The sequence below is a fragment of the Blennius ocellaris genome, assembly GCF_963422515.1.
Source record: "Blennius ocellaris genome assembly, chromosome: 7".
Classification (NCBI taxonomy): domain Eukaryota; kingdom Metazoa; phylum Chordata; class Actinopteri; order Blenniiformes; family Blenniidae; genus Blennius; species Blennius ocellaris.
Genome location: NC_137656.1, coordinates 24,128,240 through 24,149,004, shown reverse-complemented (window position 1 = coordinate 24,149,004; position 20,765 = coordinate 24,128,240). Strand labels below are relative to the sequence as shown.

The window sequence follows — 20,765 nt, the reverse complement described above, 5'->3', positions numbered from 1 at the left end:
GTTTCCCTCGTTTAGGATTTCTATTTTCTATGATTGTATTCCCAACTCATCAGAGTGTTTCCCGGCTGTTCCAAGAGTCCCTGGTGTCTCAGTGATATTGTTCTTTATCGTGTCATTTCTTCAATGTTTCTCCAAAACCTTCTGTTCAGTTTTCACACACATTTATATCCAGAACTACAATTTAGCATCACAAATGTCTTTGCAGTTGTGGGAGGAGAGGAGTGCTTTCACGACCCTATCATTGAGTCAACAGACTTTTACTCTTTGAAGCATCTATATAGTTCGATTAAACCTTGATTATATACACAAAATGATTCATTAATACGTCTGTATGGATCACATCTCTGGGAACCAAAACAGTGGTCTATTGGTGGACTTTTGGGAAATCTGTCTGTTTATTGTTTTCTCTTAAAATGCTGCCACTTCTATCCAGTCACTCGGAGCAGTATACCATGATTTAAACCTTCACAATCAGAAGTAGAAATTTTCCAAACATAATAGAAAAATGCAGCGTCTTTTCCATGTTTGACTGTTTGTTTGTGTGTCTAAGATAGATGTGACTCACAGCGACAGTATTCCCAGTTTCAGTCTTTGGCTCAAGCTTGGCCTGTGTTGAGTTTGCATGTCATCTGGGATTTACTCCAGCATCCTGAGTTAAATCAATATATAAAAGAATCAATATATTAGTTCATAAGTACATTATTTCACAGAAATGAATTTTCTGCACAAACAAACCCATTCTAGTGATGCTGAAACTGTCAAGACTGGCACAGTGCTGCTGATTGTTTCCCCAAGAGGATTTGAACTTACAAAATATCAAAAGTCAAACAGCCTCCCCGCCTCAGCCGGATCATATTCTTACAGTCCCTCAGAGATCTGAATGTGCTTTTTTCATCATGGAAGATTTCAGATTTGACACAGCACCCCATTTTCCTCCTTCCCTTTTTGAAAATGCCACTGTCACGGCATCAAAGTGGCAGCTTGTTAAAAATCAGTCATGAGTCATTTTAATGAGAGCGCAGGGTTTTTTCTAAGTCCATCACATTAAATCCTGTGCTGAATTTAGTTGTGTCAGACGAAAGAAGTGGAATGTGATCGGAGGAGACAAAGGACCCGCTCTCATTCGTCACTGAAGCACACAGGCCGACAATCTGGCCTCACTTCAGGCGATCTTTGTGAGATAAAAGGACCTGCATCGGACCAGCGCTGTTTCAACAACCCCTTCATGGTCCTGGCGGTGTTACATGCTGCTTCCATAATGATGCTATAATTAGCAATCAGTGGCTCAGTGTAACATCTGGTGGTTCAATGTCAGACTAAAGTTCACAAAAGAAATCCGCGAGACCAACCGACTCCAACTACAAGACAAACAAAAATGTTGGGAAAGCATGGTGCTGTTGTGTGTTTGTCTGTAAAAAGGTGCACCCTGTCTGAGTCAGCAGGGATTGGCTGAAGCCCTCCAACAAGCCTGTAGGGGACGAAGCTGATATTAGTAGATGGCTGGATCCCAAAACTACAGGATGAAATTAACTTTAATGAGAAGGTAATATAGTTCTGCATAGGGTGCAAATTGTAAAGACCCAGAGAAGGGATGGAAAAGGGCACTGCCTTCTCTTAGTGTGCCTTCTTACTTTTGAGCTTTCTTTGGGAAAAACAAATGATGAAAATGGAATGAGTGGAGGATGAAAATGATATTCATTCTATAAGCTCCAATTATAGAACTGATTGCAATGCAAATGTAGTGAAGATGAAACACCCGTGTAACAGATGCACTGGTTTCATGCTATATGATATGTGAGACTTCCCGAAAGCCAATGATTTGCACAGACTATCATTTGCTTCCCCATCGTCTTTGGATCCAAATAGTTTTTATCTTTTAAACTGACTGCAGCCAATCCAATTAAACGCTGATTTGATTGCATCACGCAAACGTCACATCTTATTAGATTGGCCCCATCAAAGTGAATTAAAATCAGATCGAAGGATTCGGTGTAACTCTGTTTGTGATCCAATCAGAGTCCAAAATAACAGCACGTCAGATTACTTTCCACTGCTGGAGCTATGTGTGCATCAGGATGTCACCAAGTGACATTTCACGCACATTCATTTGAGAAAAATGGAAATGACAAATCAGAACTGGTCCTTAAATTTGTCACTCAACAGGAAAAAATATTTTGCGCTTGTTTCTTCCAGATCAGACTCAGAACAGGAAGAACACATCTTCGGTCTTGCAGTATCTAAAGAAACAGAAAACAGAAAAAGAAAACAAATCCATCTTCAATACCAGTGACCTTCTGGGTAAAGCTGCACGCAGTATCATGTGCACGTGTAACAAATGGCCAGTGTCGTGCTGCAAAAGCATTATGGGATTCATCCATTTGTTGTGCATATAAACGCACACATCAATCTGAGTACTTGTGTATGTGATCTCATTCCCACTCGTCGGTTCTAATCTCTCCATAAGAAATAATTCAATCAGATTTACAAAAAAAAGTGGCCACATAATCACAGCTACTGAAACAAAAAGTCACATGAGATAACCTAAACTAGTTTACTAAAATACCTAAACAAGGTGGACAAACAGTCATTCAACTGGACAGGATTCAGGAAGTTGACGGAACAGGAAGGAAAATGTTGAGTCTTATTTCCAGACACACAATGAGAGAGTGAAGAAGACACAGCTGGGTAGGATTCATTCTGGTTGTCTTCTATACAGCTTTATCCAGAGTTTGAGCCAATCCCAGCTCACTGAGGCCCTGTTTACACAACAGCCACTGGAAACGCAACTTTTCAAAAACGCTCTGTCTCTGTGTAAATAGGGACAATTTATTTGGCACGATGCTGCTGTTCGTGTGCACCACGGCCGGAGTTAATAGTTCTTCTGCACATATGCAAGTGGGCAGACAATAACAAACATGGCGGCCTCCAGAGTGTCATGACTTTCATGTTCTCCTTGGACTTGGTAGTTTTATAGTTGAGAGTCACCCGTAGTAACAATGCATCTTAGTCAAATGTCTCTGTGCTCTCCATTGTGTAATGCTTTTAGCATATTGCTCTCTGCTTGTAAGTGTGTGTGGGTTCATTATAATAAAACAAACAACAGCACTGACTAGTGGTACTACATGAAAACCACGTTTTTAATGTTTCTGCTGTTTCCATGGAATTGGATATTGTTTATAAATGTAGCTGTGTAGATGCAAAACGTTTCTGAACACAAAAAGTATTCATTTTTGTGTGAACAAGGACTATGGGCAAAGGAGGTGAGAGTGGAAAAGGGTTTAAAAGTCTTTTTTGAAAAATTGGTCAAATTCTGGTCAGAATGGAAAAATGAAACCAAATGGATTTCACTTATAGAGCACATGTTCACTGTTTCAGCAACCCTTAAAGTACTACATACACACACACACACACACACACACACACACACACACACACACACACACACACACACACACGCACTGGAGGTAATTCGGAGTTCACTGTCTTCCCCAAGGAGACTTCAACTCCTGATCTCACTTTGGTGAGACGGGAGATCGAACAGTCAACCTTGGATGCAACCCGCTGCACCAGCCACTACAGCCGCCAGAGACAAATGAGTTTTTCTTGACGAAGTTTCAATGCTTCCTGAGCATTTGCAAAGCAACTTGGGAAAGGAAATCAATCCTGCATTTAAATCATCAGCTACATCACAAATGAGACAAATCGAGCTGAGATCTCATACAATTCTCATCAGTGTGACAGATTTATTGGCAAACTGTCATATTTTATTGCAACAATTATGCAGTTTTATATTCATTTACCAGACAAACCAGGAAGATCTCAGGAGAAACCAGTAAAAAAAAATAAAACAAAATACAGATTCTGTCTTGTTTTGCATATCTTTTCATACTTGTGGTATCACTCTGAGAGAGAGCAGTTAATTAGTTTGCCATCTTTGTGATCTCAACTTAAAGGGAAATCCACTTAAAGAAGTTGCTCCATATGAAGCGAGTCAGAGTTCTCGTGCAATACGGGGAAGAAGAAAGATCCTTCTGAAGATTAGAAACCGAGGGGTCATGCAATGTTTTGCAAGAGGCATGAAAATCACAGAAATTGAGAGAAGAGGGGAGAAATTAAAGAAGCTGTGAAGAGATTTGTGAGGGATTCAATATACAGACAAATTTGGTCAAATTAATACTATTAAAAGGGCAGGTCTGAGAGAGGCTTACTGAAAGGCTTTTGAAGCTGCTGCCACATTTTCCAATAACCCCTCAATGCCAGTGGTGCGAAACAAAAGTCAACAATAATTTTGCAGCCGGCCGAGACTTGCATGAAGACTCATGTGGATCGTAGGTTCCTTCAAGTTCTCAAAAGCTCTAAAAGGAACTAAGCAGAGATTGAAATGCACAATTTAGCATGATTTAATGTGGGAAATGTTGAAAAATTATATTAATGCAGAACATGTGCCACCGCATGCTGCACAGACGGCGTCCAGTTCTTTGTTGCAAACAGGATTAAAGTAGAAAAAAACATCCCCTCATATCAACCAAAGTGGGGTTTAGTGTTGACTGACTGTCAGCGCAGGAGCCCAGTAATAAAGTACTTTGTTATGGTACTCAAGCCGATATCTGTACTAGAACGTTAGTCTTTACTTTTAAGGCTGCTTCACTTTCGTTCCCCACATTTGTTCTCAACCTCGTTTTAACCTCCATGAGAACAATTCAAAGCAGCTGACAGTAACGATTAAATCAATAACTGACTTCCTGTTACCATTCCAAAACAAAATTATTATTTTTTTTTATTTACTTATAAAGAGGATTCATATTGTCCAACCAGGTCTTTTAACTGTTTTTATTTTTTCTTTTTCTTAATTTTAATAATTTAGTTTCTGACAACACTATGACACAAGCTGAATCGTGATTTGAATCATTGCTTGTGAATGAGCTGGTGTGTCCAGACTGACAAACACATTATTACAATAATAGTGGTTTTAATGTGTGTGTGTGTGTGTGTGTAGGAGTATGGACATATGACAATTCCCCGCCAGTAATAACACCAGACAAGGGTTCAAAAGGCATTGTGAATTTGTTAATGGTTTTAAACTGCACTAATTACTGTAAGTACATATTAGAATGCATACTTCTACTTGAGTAAAGATTATGACCACTTTTGCAACTGTGGCTCAAAATAGACACGACATCACACCAATGAACTAACTTCCTATCGAGTGAATATCCAAAGATTCAAAAGATTTATTGTATTATTCAACATTATTTCACCAGTGTCTGTTTTTCTACCTGAATAAACAATACTTTCGATACTTCTGTGTGCTTGTGACATTTTCAGTTTGCGTGGAATCAGCACAATCATTATAACCACTGATTTTGGGTTGTTTTAAAAGGAAGAATTAGCTTTCATTGTCTTTAGATTCTATTCGCTTTGTTGTATCTGCTTTATAGTGGAAATGCTGATGGGAAAATTAAATTTAATTACTCAGACTGCTGCTGAAAAACAGTAGCATCTGCACATTAAATCAAAACAAGGCAAATCATAAAAAACAGGTCTTCTGAATAAGTTCACTCATCACGATTCTAATCTTTTGCCAATTACATTTGTTGTTGTTTCTTGGTTATGTGACAGTAAATCAGGTGTATACTTTCCTTTTTAATGTCTCTTTTCCCCCCAATAAGACACCACGTTTAGCTTTTTTTCCCTCAATGTATGAGCGGAAAGTGATTAACATCTTAATAACCATTATGTGGTCATAAAATGGTGTCGCATGCAGAATGTGTTCAAAACCCAGGTATGCTTAGAACCTCAATCCCTCACTGTGTGGATTTCACACAGTTTTCCTCTCCCAGACTCCATCCCCTGCAGGCAGTTTCAGGCCTGCGTCTCTGTATGTGACTTACAGCTGTGCACTGTCATTTCTCTCTGGTCTCTATTGTGGCGTCGGCTCTTCCACCGCTGTGTCTCCCGGCCTCTGCTATGCTCTGCTCATCTCTGTGACGTCTGTGTCCGTGTGGGTGTTTTGCAGCTTTTTCATTGACTGACAGTATAATAATGCCCTGTGGATGAGACCCGTTGAGCCTCAGGGCTGCCGTACACCGGTCTTATCACACTGCCAGGGAATGTCAATCAGAAGCACCTCCGCATGGCCCCGCTTCTCACCTCTGTCTGTGTGTGTGTGTGTGTGTGTGTGTGTGTGTGTGTGTGTGTGTGTGTGTGTGTGTGTGTGTGTGTGTGTGTGTGTGTCTCCGTTTACATCTATATAATCATCTTCCCTGTGTCTCCTTCTCTCGGCAGGCTTGGCGAAGCCCATGGGGCTGGTGGAGGGACCCGGGGGCCTCGGCCAGGGGGGAGCTGCTGCCACTCTGGGAGAGGACAGCCGCGATGCCGAGGGGAAGTATGAAGAGTACGGCTACAACGCTCAGCTCAGTGACCGCATCTCCCTGGACAGGACCATCCCTGACTACAGGCCCAAAAAGTATGTCCGCATCCTGGTTCTTTTCCATTCCTGTCAGGTGCTTTCTCACTGCAGCTACAACTCTACTCCTGTTCCCCCCCCCCACTGTCATTTCTTTCTGTATTGTTGGGAAGACTTGTAACTTAAAGGTTTGCCAGTTTAATCCCTGTTGTGGTTGATGGGTTCTATTTTTTTGAAGGCACACAATGTACTGCAGCTTTTTTTTCTTTTGTCTGCTTCATCAAGCGTACTGTACACCCCCCCCCCCCCCCCCCCCCCCCCCCCCCCTTTTCCTCTCGGTGAATCCTCGGGACATGCATTGTTCCCAGACAGAAGCAGAGTTAAGTGCACAGTGTGTCAAAACTATTGACCTGGTTGGCTATATTGTGCTGTTTAAGATGGCTGGCATTTAAAAAAAAAGCTTGTGAGTGCAGCTCAGGGCAAAAGTGCATGGCACAGCGTAGCTTTTAATGTCGTTAGTTAAGCCAGAAAAATGTGAAAGTCGTTGCTCTGCTTGTCAGTGTAAGGTCTACGTATGGATTGGTCTTTTGGGATGGAAGTGGCACAGATGCGCTTTTCATTTGAATTCTAATTCAAGTTGCTGCATATCAACAGGAATTCTGACTCACATATGCGACTGGCATGTGAACTGTATGGAATGTCACATGGATCAGAAGCCGCCTCATACTGGTTCCCATATTGAGGGGAAAAAGGAATGCTAATGTCACCCTTGTAAAATTAATGGCTGCCAGTGGGTGAAATTCTTCCACATGTGGAGGTTTATGACATTAATTTTGCACTGGCTGGCGCTCGGTGTCCCATCGGCGCGTGGCGTGTAGTAAACTCGCTTCAAATTTACATTTCATGACTCACAGGGCCGTGGGCTCCGGTAGTGTGGCTGCATTTGTTCTGTGATGAAAAATAATTGGAATAAGTATACATTTCTGTCATGTGTAGCGCTTCACAGTGATTTCCATTATCATTACCAGCAGGTACAGTTTCAGGGTTATCACTGGATGATGATTGTTTGTGACACCTTTGATGTTCAATAGGGCGTCGGCGGTTCCTATAGAGGGTCACAAATTGTGCTGATGTGTAAGATATTCTAATGTGTCCACTTTCCCCCGAAACTGTTGCTCCTCTACTCTTCCTCATCAGGAAAACATCCCAAAGGGTTGTCTTCATCCAGCAGGGAGTGGAGTGATGATGAAGAGAGTGAGCCAGCGGTGTTGCTACCGTGCTTTGGCCACTGGTTGGTCTCAGCTGACCGTGAAAAGAAATACTACAATAATTATCTGGGCTCAGTTGAGGTTTATATGGCTTTACACAACATTATTAGAAGAGGAATAATCCATATCTGCACTTTATGTTTGCCCTTTTTTGCTAATAGTGACTGTGTTCTCTGTGGATTTTTTCATATACTAGTACAACTTCTCTTCACAACATAAAACCGATTTATTCAGTCATTTGCAGTACTCTAGATCACAGGAAAGATTACTGCATATCAGCGAATTTTAAACTAAATGAAACATGGAAAGCATGTTTTTTGGACTGTGGGAAAGAAACTGAAGTCGCCAGATAAATCCACAGGGAGAAAATGCATGCTCCACATAGAATGTCCCTCATGCCTGGACTTTAGCCAGAAAAAAACCTTTTTATATGTATTTGATGGCTCACGCCACTGCGTGACCCTGATTTGCAGTCGTTCCATATGATTTAAGAAATAATTTCCTGATATTCATAAATGATTAGGGACAGTCTCGCTCTGTAGATGTTTTTTTTCTTTCTTTCTATTTTTCAATGTGGCTTTCCAGCCTATATTTCTTCCCCTGTTGTTTTATATGATTACATTTTGAATTAACTCCATCTGAATCACACTGACACGGCCATGACTTGTCAAAGTGAATTAAATCCGAGGGAGTAGAGAAATGTTAAGAATTTGACGATGTCCTCACAGCAATCCTCTGAACGGACCTGACAAGTTAGCAGATGTAACAAAGACTGACGTCTGCTGACGCTTTCACTTGTCTCCGTTTGGCATGCGACTTAAATGCTATAATGGTCCCCAGAGATTCTCACTCCTCTCCTGACGTTTGGCATTTCTCATCTTTCTCATTTGTCTTATTGTCTAACCCCACTTAATCCTTCCTCCTCTCCCTCTGTTAGCACAGTCGAGGCAGTTTGGCCACAAGGTATCTCGAGGCTTCTTCCATTGGGAGTTGCACAAAAGCCAATTGCTTCAGACACGCTTAATCCAAGCATGAAAGGACACGGACAAGATGATGACGATATTTGAACTGCTTCAATGGTACAATAAAAGGAATCTGGAATAAGTCTATTTCTTCATTTTTTTTTTTTTACTGAAAGACACCCAGTGGATGCCCAGCAAGCATGCTTAATGATTCTTTTTGTACTAAATTGTATATTTAGAAACTCAACTTACAATTGTGGCACAAAGAGAGCTGCAGGAGACGGGTTGGGTGGTGGAGGGGAAATCAGGGCTGCCACTGGCATTTATATCACACAGTGTCAGAGAACAATGAGGACAGACAGAGCCACGAAGAAGAAATCTGACGGCCGAAAGAGGTTTCTGGGGGGCTTTCGCAGGGATAACAATTCATTTTATCCATGCCGCTTTGTTCCCAGCTTTTCTTCATGACCAGAAAGAAAAAGGAGAGAGAGAGAGATGAGAGTGGAAATGGGGAGGCGGAGGGAGAGTAAAATGGAGCTTGGTAATTAATAAGTCAGCTACGAGTGTTTTTGAAATGGGAGGGTTTCAGGACATTTCGTTTTTTTAATCAACTAATTCAACAAAAGGAGCACTTGATTAAAAAAAAGGAAGACAATGTTCTTTAAAATGGTTTTCTGCAGATCTGATGGGTTTTTCATGCATCCTGACTTGGCTTGTCTTCATTCACTTTGTATTTCTACAAAACATCAACTCATTCTTGATCCTATGGATCTGGACAATAATTCATAATTTTTCTATTTTTGAGATACGGAAAGGATATTTATATATTTTTCCATGTAAACTTATATCTATTCCCGCGGCATTCGCAAAATACAAGATAAATCCTCAGTCTGTGACAGCTATTCAATACGTACTATAAGATAAGGACTGAACACATTTCTGGTAAAGCTCAGTGGAAATCAATACAGGGGAAGAGGGAACTTTTTTTTTCATGTTTATGTCACTGAAACAGCACTTTGAAGAACAAGAGAAACATGAAAGCATTGCTCCTAATAATCCCAAATGTTCAGAGAAAAAAAACCCACCACACTAATATGTTTACAACCAACACAATGAGGTAACTACCGCCTTTGTTGTGATACTGAGGATGCTTTCAGTCCCATCTAGGTTTATAATTTCCACTCAGTTTCAGAGGTTTGGATGTTTTAAGACATGCAGTCTTGATAAAACCTGGCATCGTGCAAGCTGACATGACCAGACATGACATGATGAAGCAGACACAGAATGATGAGATCACATAATCAAATGTAATATGACATGGACCAACATGAAAGTACAAAGTCCAAATAATACCTGACTGGTTATGACATGACAGAAACAAGTGACACATGGCATGATGAGATATGATACAACATGATGAGATGCTATGTGACATGACAAGAGGACACGTGACAATGAAACGAACTCGCATAACATCACATGACAGGTTGTAACGACATACCGCATGACATGACCAGACGACACACACGACATGATCATATGCTATAATGACACAACAAGATGCCGCATGACATGATTATATAACACATGGCATGAACAGACATTAACTGGATGCCACATAACATGACATGACATGACATGACAAAATCCAACACATGACATTAAATTACCATATTTTGCAAGATATGTAGTTTTTCCTTGCAATTTCTCTCTTCTTCAGGGCATCACTGCCCCCATGTAGTTCCTTTCTTCATTTCAATCAAAATAGTTCAAAATACTTTCAGCACTTTATTGACATCCATCCGAGGGAAATGTCTTGCAATCCTGTTTCGATAATGTTATACAAAACACCTGAATTCTGTCCAATTTATTCTTTGGCGTTGCTATTCCTAACAGAGAGTCTGAGGTGCAGTTTAATAATTCTCACTCACAATCTGTCAGTTCTTGAGGTTTTAAGCTCTGAGTGAAACCAGAGGAGATGAATTAACACATTAAGCTGTGAAATCTGGCATGATTTGCACTTAGTGACGATATTTCGATTTGCCGTGGCAATTCAACACGAGAGTAAGCAAAATCTTTCAAATGGTGACTCCACATGACTGCGTTAACAAGTCACGCTGTCTGAACAGCAACTTAAGCATTTAACCAAACCGGAAAGAAGGAGTTTTATCTTTCCAAACAAGATCAAGATCTCACATCTGTGAATATAAATTGTGAAGACACATTTGAGCAATGATCATTCATTCATGATAATAATTAAGAGGTTTTAATAATCTGGATCCTGTTAATGTCATTATAGTCCACTACTTGACCAATCCATCCACCCCACCCTGACCTTTCTTTCAACCCCCAGGCTATTCAGGATAACAGTCCTACTGAATGTAAGCGGTTCATAGGAAGGGAATTTTTATACATAACAACATGCATTTCTACAAATTGTAAATTGCTGATGAAGATTAAAACGTGTGAACAGAAACATGATCACAACTGAAGGACAACAAAGTGTTGTTTTGAGTCAGGAATAAACAAGCTGAGCTGCAAGTGTGAAATAATTCACTGTGCCTCATGCAAACTACTCATGGAGGCAGATTTTTCTTCTTTACAAGGCCCTTTCACACAACAATGTTTCACGTGACAACACTTAATCTGTTTAAAAAAAAAAAAAAGGAGTGTGTTTACACTGCAGCAGCGGACAGAGACAACGATGTAGTTAGTCTGCCAGGCCACAGGATGGCGCTGTGGTTTGATTTTGTAATGAAACTACACAGACGTGGTGCAAAGAACAATACGCTACAAACGTGAAGAAAATGGAGAGCACTTGACATCTGCATGGACTGATGACGCATCAGATGCTATCAGAGGTGAGTCTCAACTATAAAACTACTGATATGGACAATAAAACAAGAATACAGACCGAGAGTCATACTACTACTGGGCCGCCGTGTTTGTTTACAACTGGATGAGCAGGCGGGAGGTGGAGAGATGCGCATGCGCAGTAACAGGCTCGATAGGCGATTAAAGACAATTTGCAGACTCTATTCTTCATAGGCCCTGTTCACACTACAACGTGTGCAGAGAAGAATACGCTATAAACGTGAAGAAAATTGACAGCACTCGACATCTGCATGGACTGATAACGCATCGGATGCTATCAGGGGTGATAAAACAACTGATATGGACAATAAAACTAGAATACTGACCGTGAGTCATACCACTGCGGGTTGCCATGTTTGTTTACAAGGGATGGAAGGAGAAGGGAGGGAGAGAGTTGCGCATGCGCAGTAACAGGCTAAATAGCCTCCAGCAGTCTGTGCAGTAGGGATGAGCAGCCGTGAAAGAAACTTTCCACCTTGGGAGCCGGATTAAAAACTTTGCAGATACAGTGCATCTGCACGCGGGTGCCGTTTAAACGAACCCCCCAACAGTGAAGAAAGTTTTGCGGATAGACTCGTAACTGCCGTGTAAACGCGGGGCCTAAATGGCATCCTTCTGGATTTTTAAATGCTTGTCATATGTTGTTTTTTTGTAAATCCACATGGCATTGATGCAATTTTGTTTAAAACGGCCTGACTTGCAAGTGGCACTGTACAAGCGCTTCTTTTGAAAGATTCTCTCATATGATGAAGAAAAATACAAAACGCGAGTGTGTGTGTGCTTTTGGTTTGAAGTCAGTCTTCATTCTTCAGCTGAATTTGTCTGAGCGTTTCATCCTGCCACCTGGTTAAAGCAGCCGACAGAGCAGCTCATGAGTCAACAGGCAGCCAAAAGTGGCTTCCTTTTTATAATCTGGGTGAGGCGAGACGAGGTTTGATGGCTGAATTAACCTTCAGAGTTAACATTTGAGTGTTTTTCACACTTAATTATCATAGCTTGGATAAAAAGCTGAGATGATTGTAGATGAGTCATACTTTCAGTGTGAACCATGTATTCTTTATTAATTAAGTATTGAATACATTTCTGTGTTGCTCCGTGCAAAACCATAATTGATAATGACAGTTTCCAGACTCCTGCTTATGGAGAAACTAGTTGTTTGCATTGCTCAGGTGTCAACTTGGCTTGTTCTTCCACACAGTCTACAAATCAAAGGCTTGGAAGACCGCTTCCTTAAACTGTGATCTCTTGTTCTCTCCATAGATTTTCAGTTGGATTCAAGTCATGACCATTGTAGCAGGTTTAGTTTTTTGTCTGAAACCAACTGAGAGTTTCCTCAGCTGCGGTAATTGTCCTGCTGAAACGCCCAGCTTCATTTCACCATCATCGTTCTGATGACAACAGATAATTTTTTCATCAGGAATGTCTCAATACATATTTTTCCATTCATTCTTCCTCCAATAATACCAGACTTGATAAGGCCTTATGTTGAAAACAGGTCCACACCATGACATTCAAACTTCTAAACTGCAGAGTTTAATTCTGGTCTCATTTCACCAGACTGCATTATTTAATATTATGCAGGTGTGCCCAGATGTTTTGCTGCAGAAGTGGATGAGCTGGGTCATTATTTATTGTTTTCCTAGAAACTATAGTATCGATTGATTCCAGGTCTTTTTGAAGCTCTCCTCTTGTCACCGTATCACATAACTTGAGGCAGTTTATAAAAAAAACTGTGGTCTTTTCGCTTTCTGACTGTGGCCGCAACATTTCTCAATGTAACATTTAGAAGTCCAGAAATCCTCCTGGAGTCGATACCATCAGGATGTTTTGCATCAATCAAGTTGTAAAGGTCTTGAGAGAGCTGTTTGCTCCAACCCATCGTGTTTCTTCTGTGACAACTTCAAAATGAGCCGCCTGTTTACACAAGTTCCTTTTTAAGTACTGATATATTTTAGTAACTATCTTGGCTTTCAGCCTGTTGTTTTTCAATAGTTTTTTCCCCTATCATGTCAGACATTACACATAATCTGTGGTGTGGTTTGTTTTCATGTGCAAATCGAATCAATATGGTGAAAATTCCATATGAATGACAACTTTCCAAAATGTATTTACTGAGGAAAATGATGATATCTTCAATGCTCTTATCATATGATCAAGTGGGGCTACGTGGAAGAAGGCTTCGACTTCATGACTGAAAAGTACAAAAATGTAAAAAGCAAAAGAGATGAAGGCAAAGACTTTCACAGATAATCCACAACCCTCCTGGGACGTATTTCTGTGGGAAGTCAACAAAAGGACAGCTCTTTGAGAATGAGCATCAGTTTGTTTATAGATGACAAACTAGTGTGTTTCTGTCGATAGTTTGAAATTATTTTATGATGATTAGTAATGGAGTTCTCAAACACTCCATTTTGGCAGCTTTCCTGTTGAACATTAACATTTTGGGGATTCGTTTGCGAAATATACAAAATGTTGAGTTCGATGATTAAGCTGAGAAAACAAATTTATGCTGTATGCCCTGTTATAGAGACTTTTCCACACTCGTTCTCGCAACAAATGGACTGACAACATTATGCCCTGAAAAGGAGAGCACGTTCAAAATGTGTCCTCTTACAAATATTTGAGCATCTGCATTGATTATAGGTTTTTTTTCTGCCTCCGAGATTGAACTTATGTTAAGAAAGCTGAAAGCTCGAAGCTGAGCTGGTTTATTTTCAAAGGAAACAAATACTGTTGAGAGAAGAAAAAAAAAACAGCTTTTCTGAATGTGCTGGATTATGGGGACATAATTTACATGGACGCCGCTTCATTAGCTCTTCACAGTTTTACTAATTCTGCCTTCGGGACCCCCCGCTGTGATCTTTATGCTCTGCTCGTGCGGCCTTCACTAAGGATCAGGAAACCACCGAATTGGCTGGCATTTATTTACAAGGCCGCACCGGGCAAAGTACCCCATTATCTGTGCCGCGTCGCGCTTCCAGTCAGGAGCGAGTACAACTCCCACTCATCCCCTTCTCTTCAGAGTCCCCCAAATCTCCCATGCACTTGTTTTTGTTTCCATCGTCCTTGAACGATCAAACTTGCCCAAACTCGAAACTCCTTGATCAAAAGGTTTAATAAAACAGCGTATTTGTTTGTTTTTTACATTTCTGCTCGCTCTTTTGTATTGTACCAGTGTGTCTCTTTATCAGCTCACTTGAAAAGGAAATTTTATCTCGAGGAACTTCCCGGTGAAATTGAATTTAGAAAAAAAAAAAAAAAGAGAGAGACCCATAAAGAAAAGTACATCCAACACATCATAAAGACAAGGTAAAGGGAGGGATAACATTGAAAGATTACAATGCATTTTACAGAGAAGGTAAAGTACATTTAAGTTGAGGCTGCACAAAAGAATTAGCCCCCCAAAAAAGATTGATCATTTTACTTATATCCAAACACTAACCTTTATGAGAGCCGTAATCTTCCAAGTGTTTGACTGCAGTGCGATCAAAGAGTTTCTGCCGCCGTCAGCCAACAGGTGAAAGAAGAGACATTAGGACGATGCCAAAAACTATGCTTGATAGTTATTTTGATGACGGCCAATGATTCTCTAATGGGTTTTTTTCCCCCATTAAAACAAAGCGTCTGGTCTTGTTGAATGAAAATTGTATTCTGTGAGCTTTTGTATTCATTTGTCATCAAATTTGAATCCTTTGCTTAAAGATTATAGGTGTCTATTTAGGAAACACTGTTGTCAAAATCAAAAGATTTAAATGGGACCGATACCCAATTAAATATTAGCTCATTGTTGGTGCAAGCATATGGGTTGTCAAACTCATTTCAGTTTGAAATATTTCAACTACCAATGTTGTCATTTTTTTATGTTTTAATAAGACACACGGCCTTGTAAAAATTCAGATTCATGCAAATTTTTTGTTTTAAATTCAAAACCACATTTGAAGTACAGTTGGCAATACCGCCTACCTCGGTTGCACACATTTCACAGCATTTTAGTGGATTTCCAGTATCTTCCAATCTTACAAATCAGTGTAATGCCAACCCCGGGCTATATGACTGACACATCTCACCTACATTTGAGTTATAGATTAACTTCATTATAAAAAAAGAGGAGTCGTAAGGTGAGTGTAGAGAATTGCTCAATTTCTGTCGCCTTAAGTCTCCGGCAGAGTTCAGCCTTGTGTGGCGTGAGAGATGGTTACATAGATCTGCTTCCTAATTCAGTTTCTTTAATTATGTCCTGCGGGCAAAAGGTGACTGCAGCAAAGCAGAAGTGAGGTTAAATGAAGGATTCGAGCTGTTTAATGGGCTTTTAATTGAACGGGAGTCATTGAGCTGAGAGGACTTTGATGACTACAGGGAAGCAAAGTCCGTCGCCTCGACCAGAAAACCCACACCTCCTCACACCTTTTTTTCTTTGCAAAAGCAGCTCATCTGCAGCAAAACCAATTCATGGTAATTACTGCCATTTACAAAAAACAAAATAACTGTGATCCCCTTTCAGTGTCTCCTTGCCTGTATTATTCCCTTTTCTGCCCTTCACTTCTCTAAGTCACATTCTTAGCACAGATACCTGGGGACTTAAGTGGGCTCCACATTATGGTGGACTGTGTGCTCGCCATTCACTGTCCTTGGGAGGCTTAGGCACAATAACAACTCATCGGGCTGTGGTGGGAAAAACAATAAAGGCAGACATGCTGGGGAGATTACCAATGCCCACGAAACAAACAGGAGGAATCTCAGTGTAGCTCCGTGTCACTCATAAATGGAAAAATGCATTTTGAAGGCAACAAACCTGCTTTTCACCCTTCGGTTATCCTCCTCCAAGAGGATTCTTATTCAATTACTCCTAATCTAACCTCCATCTCCGTCGTCGTTTTTCTAAGGATTTGATTTCTGTTTTGTCAAAATAGCTGTTGAAACCCAGAACTACACTGAAGCCCAGCACATGCTCCGCTTCCCCGTGGACCCTCATCTTGCGTTTGTCAGCTTGTGGGAGGGTAATAACCAGAGGGGGAGGCTGAGGAAACAGGCTTACCTCATTTCCTAAGCGTCTGATACTGCAGAATGGGATCATAAGGTCTCTGCGGTGCAGGAGCTCCTGCTGCAAATTGTTGCTCTTTTCAGTGCCGGAGTTTATCTTCTGAACGAGGGTGGGCGTTGGGCAAAGGGGGTGGTAGAGAAATGACAAGGCAAACGATTATCTCTCAGTGAGGCTCGCGAGCAGATCGCAAAGTTGCTTTGGTGTTGCCGGCGTGGTGCAGGTGATGGGAGGTTAATGCGAAATTTCACAGCAAATAAGCGGCCGGCGGGGAGAAAGTCAGACAGAGTGGCCGTGGCTGCGGGCTGCCGGAGGAGGAGAAAGGGGGAGGTGTGATAGGAATACATCTTAATCTGGCGCTCTGTTTCTGTCAAAGCCTGTTCCGGGTCAAATTATGAGAGCTGGCCAGTGAGCTCGGCCCCATTACTAACAGATGAGTCGATCGCTCATCCTGTTAGGACTTTACAAGGCTTCCCCGTGACTCCAGACAGGTACAAATTTAAGGGTGAACGATGCCCTAAATTGGCTCCAGTAACTAGGGCATTGGAACTACAATATCACTTTACGATTTCGACACTGAAATCCGCCATCACACTACATCTCAACTAGAATCTGCCGAGCCCTCGGCGAGAGGATTAGTCTGCTGATATATATTAAACACAGCCTCTCCACCAGTCGTATATGACTGAGCAGAAGTGAAATATACATTACTTTATGCTGTGCACTTGCCAAGTCATGGCTGTGTTTCCGCGAAGAAGAGCAAAAAAAAAAAAAAAAAATATCCCCCCTCAAACTCGCTGCCAGATTTGTCATTGTATTTATAGACCTGGCAAGGTTGATTGAGAGAGGCAATAGAGAAAGCTGTGAGAGGGAACAAAGGAGTTGCTGAGGGAGAGCATAAATGCACAGGGAAGGACTGCAATGATACAGTGGAGGGGTTATCAATCAAAACACTTTACGCATTTACTCTCACGAATAAAGCAGGAGAGCAGGGCTTAAAGTATAGATAGACGTACCCGGCATGCTCCATCATAAACACTCTCTGAGGTTTAGTTTTCCTTTTATTAGCTCTGCTGTCAAATGCATGTGGGCTGAGGTAATGGAAGTGATTGATAACAATGCATGGAATTAAGCTTCCCCCTGTCAAAAAAAGCAAAATGCCAGCCAGGAAGGAGCATTTGCATTCCTCCGCATGCTCTGCTGTCAAAGACTTTTATTTTAGCTCACGGACAAAAAAACCCCCCAACAAACCAAGGTGTGGAAATCTAGACCAATAAAGGCACTTTATTAGAGAGCTAAGCTAATAAAGACATCACATTTTAATGAAGTACAATTTTCCAATCTCATAAGATGTAATTTGATTACAGTTAAGGGGAATTTTCATGTAGCCAAAGGCAGTGAATGCAATCATGAATGTCTTTTGTATTTACTTTGCTATATTGGCCTAAAAAGTGATTATGGGTTTGTGTCTCACAAGAGGCCAAAAAAAAAGAAGAGAAAATTCAACTATTGTGTGTTACATTCGATTAGCTGCAGCTTGTGTATTGTTGTTATTTATTTGGGGATATTAGTTAGGGGTGAAGCCATCTTGAATGCAACATACTCAATTCACTTACTTATATCGCACATTTTCAACACGTCAGTGGCTTTAAAAGGTTTTCCAATGTCCTTTATACTCATCCACTCGCGTACCAGTGGCGATGGCTGTCGAACAACCTTGTTGAGAATCCGCATACTATTGTTTTGCTTGCCGCCCTGTTTTATTGCAGCTTATAGCAGTCAGACAAGACACGATTTAAAAAAAAACAGTGTCACGGTGTCTGTGGTTGCACAAATTTGACATTGAACCTGTCTCACTTTCCAACAGAGGAACACAGATTTAAAACCACAATCAACAATGTCATCCTTTGTTTATTTACTCTCCGAGCCAGCCAAAATCGCCCTTAGCTGACGACTTAGCTGCTTGTAAAGTTGGAGTTCACTGCAAGGACACTATGCTTTTTCCCAGTGATAAGAAAAATCCTGAATTATGAAAGTGTAAATTCTGCGAGACGAGGGGTGGAAAACAACATCTCAAACGGCAAAGGATTATGTTTCAGTGGGAGTTGATGTGATCAGTGTGTCCTCGCCGGTTTTTGGCGTATGAGACAGATGTGCAAGCAAAATATATATAATGGAGCCCCAAAGGAAAGTAGAGGTAATCCTTTCAGAAGAGCCTCCTACTCATATCTTTATTTTCATATGCAATCATTTACTATGTAACTTCACTTGCAAATAAGATGCCATCTGTTGTGACATTCTACATAATTGCCAGTTGCTCCTTCAGTGCATTGTGGAAAGGTGAGAAACTCTCATAACACATGCCTGCAGTGTGCACACATACACACACACACACACGTACGCACGCAGGCACACACACACACATGAACAACATTACTTATGAGTACAGCTTATTGACGCAATGTCTACACATCTTAGTTTCAGCCTGATTTACCCTCACTGCAACACTTTTTCTCAATCAGTATATAAAACCTAGTGGAGACCACTACTTCTCACATTTCAGAGCAGATAAAACGACTTACGCTCGAACACAAACTCACTTTCGTACAGGATTATTTGTGAGGCCCACATAGTGGCATTACGTAATCCTTAGCCTGAACCTATAACCTTAACCCCAACTTCGCGTGAGAGCCAAATCTACATCATAACCTTTAAAGATATACACAATGTGGGTTTCTGTTATGGGCGAGACCTCAGTAGCATGCAGCTTTCACATCCAATAAAAAGAGTAAAGCAAGGAGAGACACACACACACACACACACACACACACGCGGAGGCCCGTGGCTGTGGAGCACGAGGAGGGCTCCTGTGGGTACGGAGAGGTGGATGTAACTTTAGCACCATGCTGGGGTCCATCTGCTGCGTGGCCGTCCCCCCGCAGCCTGACCCCGCGGCTGCCGCTGAGTCAAGCTGACATCCCGGTTCACCGGGGTATCGGGCCGCCGGACACCAGGAGAGTTCAGATGGCTCACAGCACGAGTGGAAGAGCAGCTAATGTGTTGTCTTTGAACAAGTCCAAGGTAGCGCGGCTTTGGCATCACTACCAACACGACTCACGCTTCCGTCTGACAACAAGATCATTCATTACAACTACTGTGTTCAGGTGGAGTCAACATCAATGTCTGTCTTTGTTTGGCAAAGGCTTTCAGGGACTCAAGTGGAAGTTAAATGGAACTCAATTGTTAGTTTTCGTCGTAGATTATTTATATCGGTCTGTTTTTCTCGTAAAAAGTGAACTACTGCCTTGTAAAAATTTAATTCACTGCAATCATTACAGTGACTTCATTATTTCTACTTAATGACTCAGCCATGCGGGTCTGTAAAACCACGAGGAAGTCACGGTCGGATTTTAATAAATGTTAGTTGTTGTGTTAAGGCTCTGATCGGAGAGTCACAAGTACATGTGTGAGTGGTCATGTATTCCTTTTATTTGGGATCTGGTAGCATTTTGGGGGGGGGTCTAGGTAAAAGGTTACGATTAGGTTATTCAGACGTGACTGTTGAAGTTAGGAAGTGAAATGAATCTTTGGGAAAACACCCCACAAAGACAGGATGTGACAGAGTGTGAGTGTGTGCTGCTCCCACAGTGGTTGCATCTGCAGAGCCGCTTGAGCCTCATTCCTCCCCCTCGAGTCCACAGACAGTTGCCATAGGAATCATTAAGACTCTCGGCCCGGTCAATACCACCAATCGTGACTTTGAATTGTCTTTCCATCTTCGGCATCACCAGAGACCGGCAGTGTTTCTGTTTGCACAAGTGTACAGTTGGTTTAATTAACTGGGTCATATTGAGAGGCATCTTAAAGCTGGATTCCTATCGCAGATGTTCAAAGGAGGTTACCATGGAGTCCATGTACGAGAGGTAGGGAGGCAGATGAGAACGAACGCGAAAGACCTGAAAGTTACAATGACAGGAAGGAAGCTCAAAGACATTTTGCACATAGTTGTATCCAGTATGGAATACTGGATATAATTATGCACTGTATAAAAACAGTACAGTCAGTGCTGTCTTTATATTCCATTGTAGTAGGAAGGCATCCAGAGATTTCCAGCATGCGTGCTTGATACTGCCCTACTCTGTAAATGGAGTCATGTGTCCTCCGAGTACAGTCATATCCACAGCGGCTGAAAGTGAGACCGGTCCTGCTTTTGGCTG

At 41.4% G+C, this 20,765-nt stretch overlaps 1 protein-coding gene across 1 annotated transcript in view; it reads left to right on the top strand.

The window, feature by feature from the left end:
• Positions 1-20,765, top strand: part of galnt9 (polypeptide N-acetylgalactosaminyltransferase 9) — a 106,020-nt gene that overhangs the window by 11,235 nt on the left and 74,020 nt on the right. Inside the window, exon 2 of the mRNA XM_080498914.1 lies at positions 6,286-6,466. Within this exon, the coding sequence (XP_080355040.1) occupies positions 6,286-6,466 (181 nt within the window). The remainder of the gene's footprint in view (positions 1-6,285; positions 6,467-20,765) is intronic.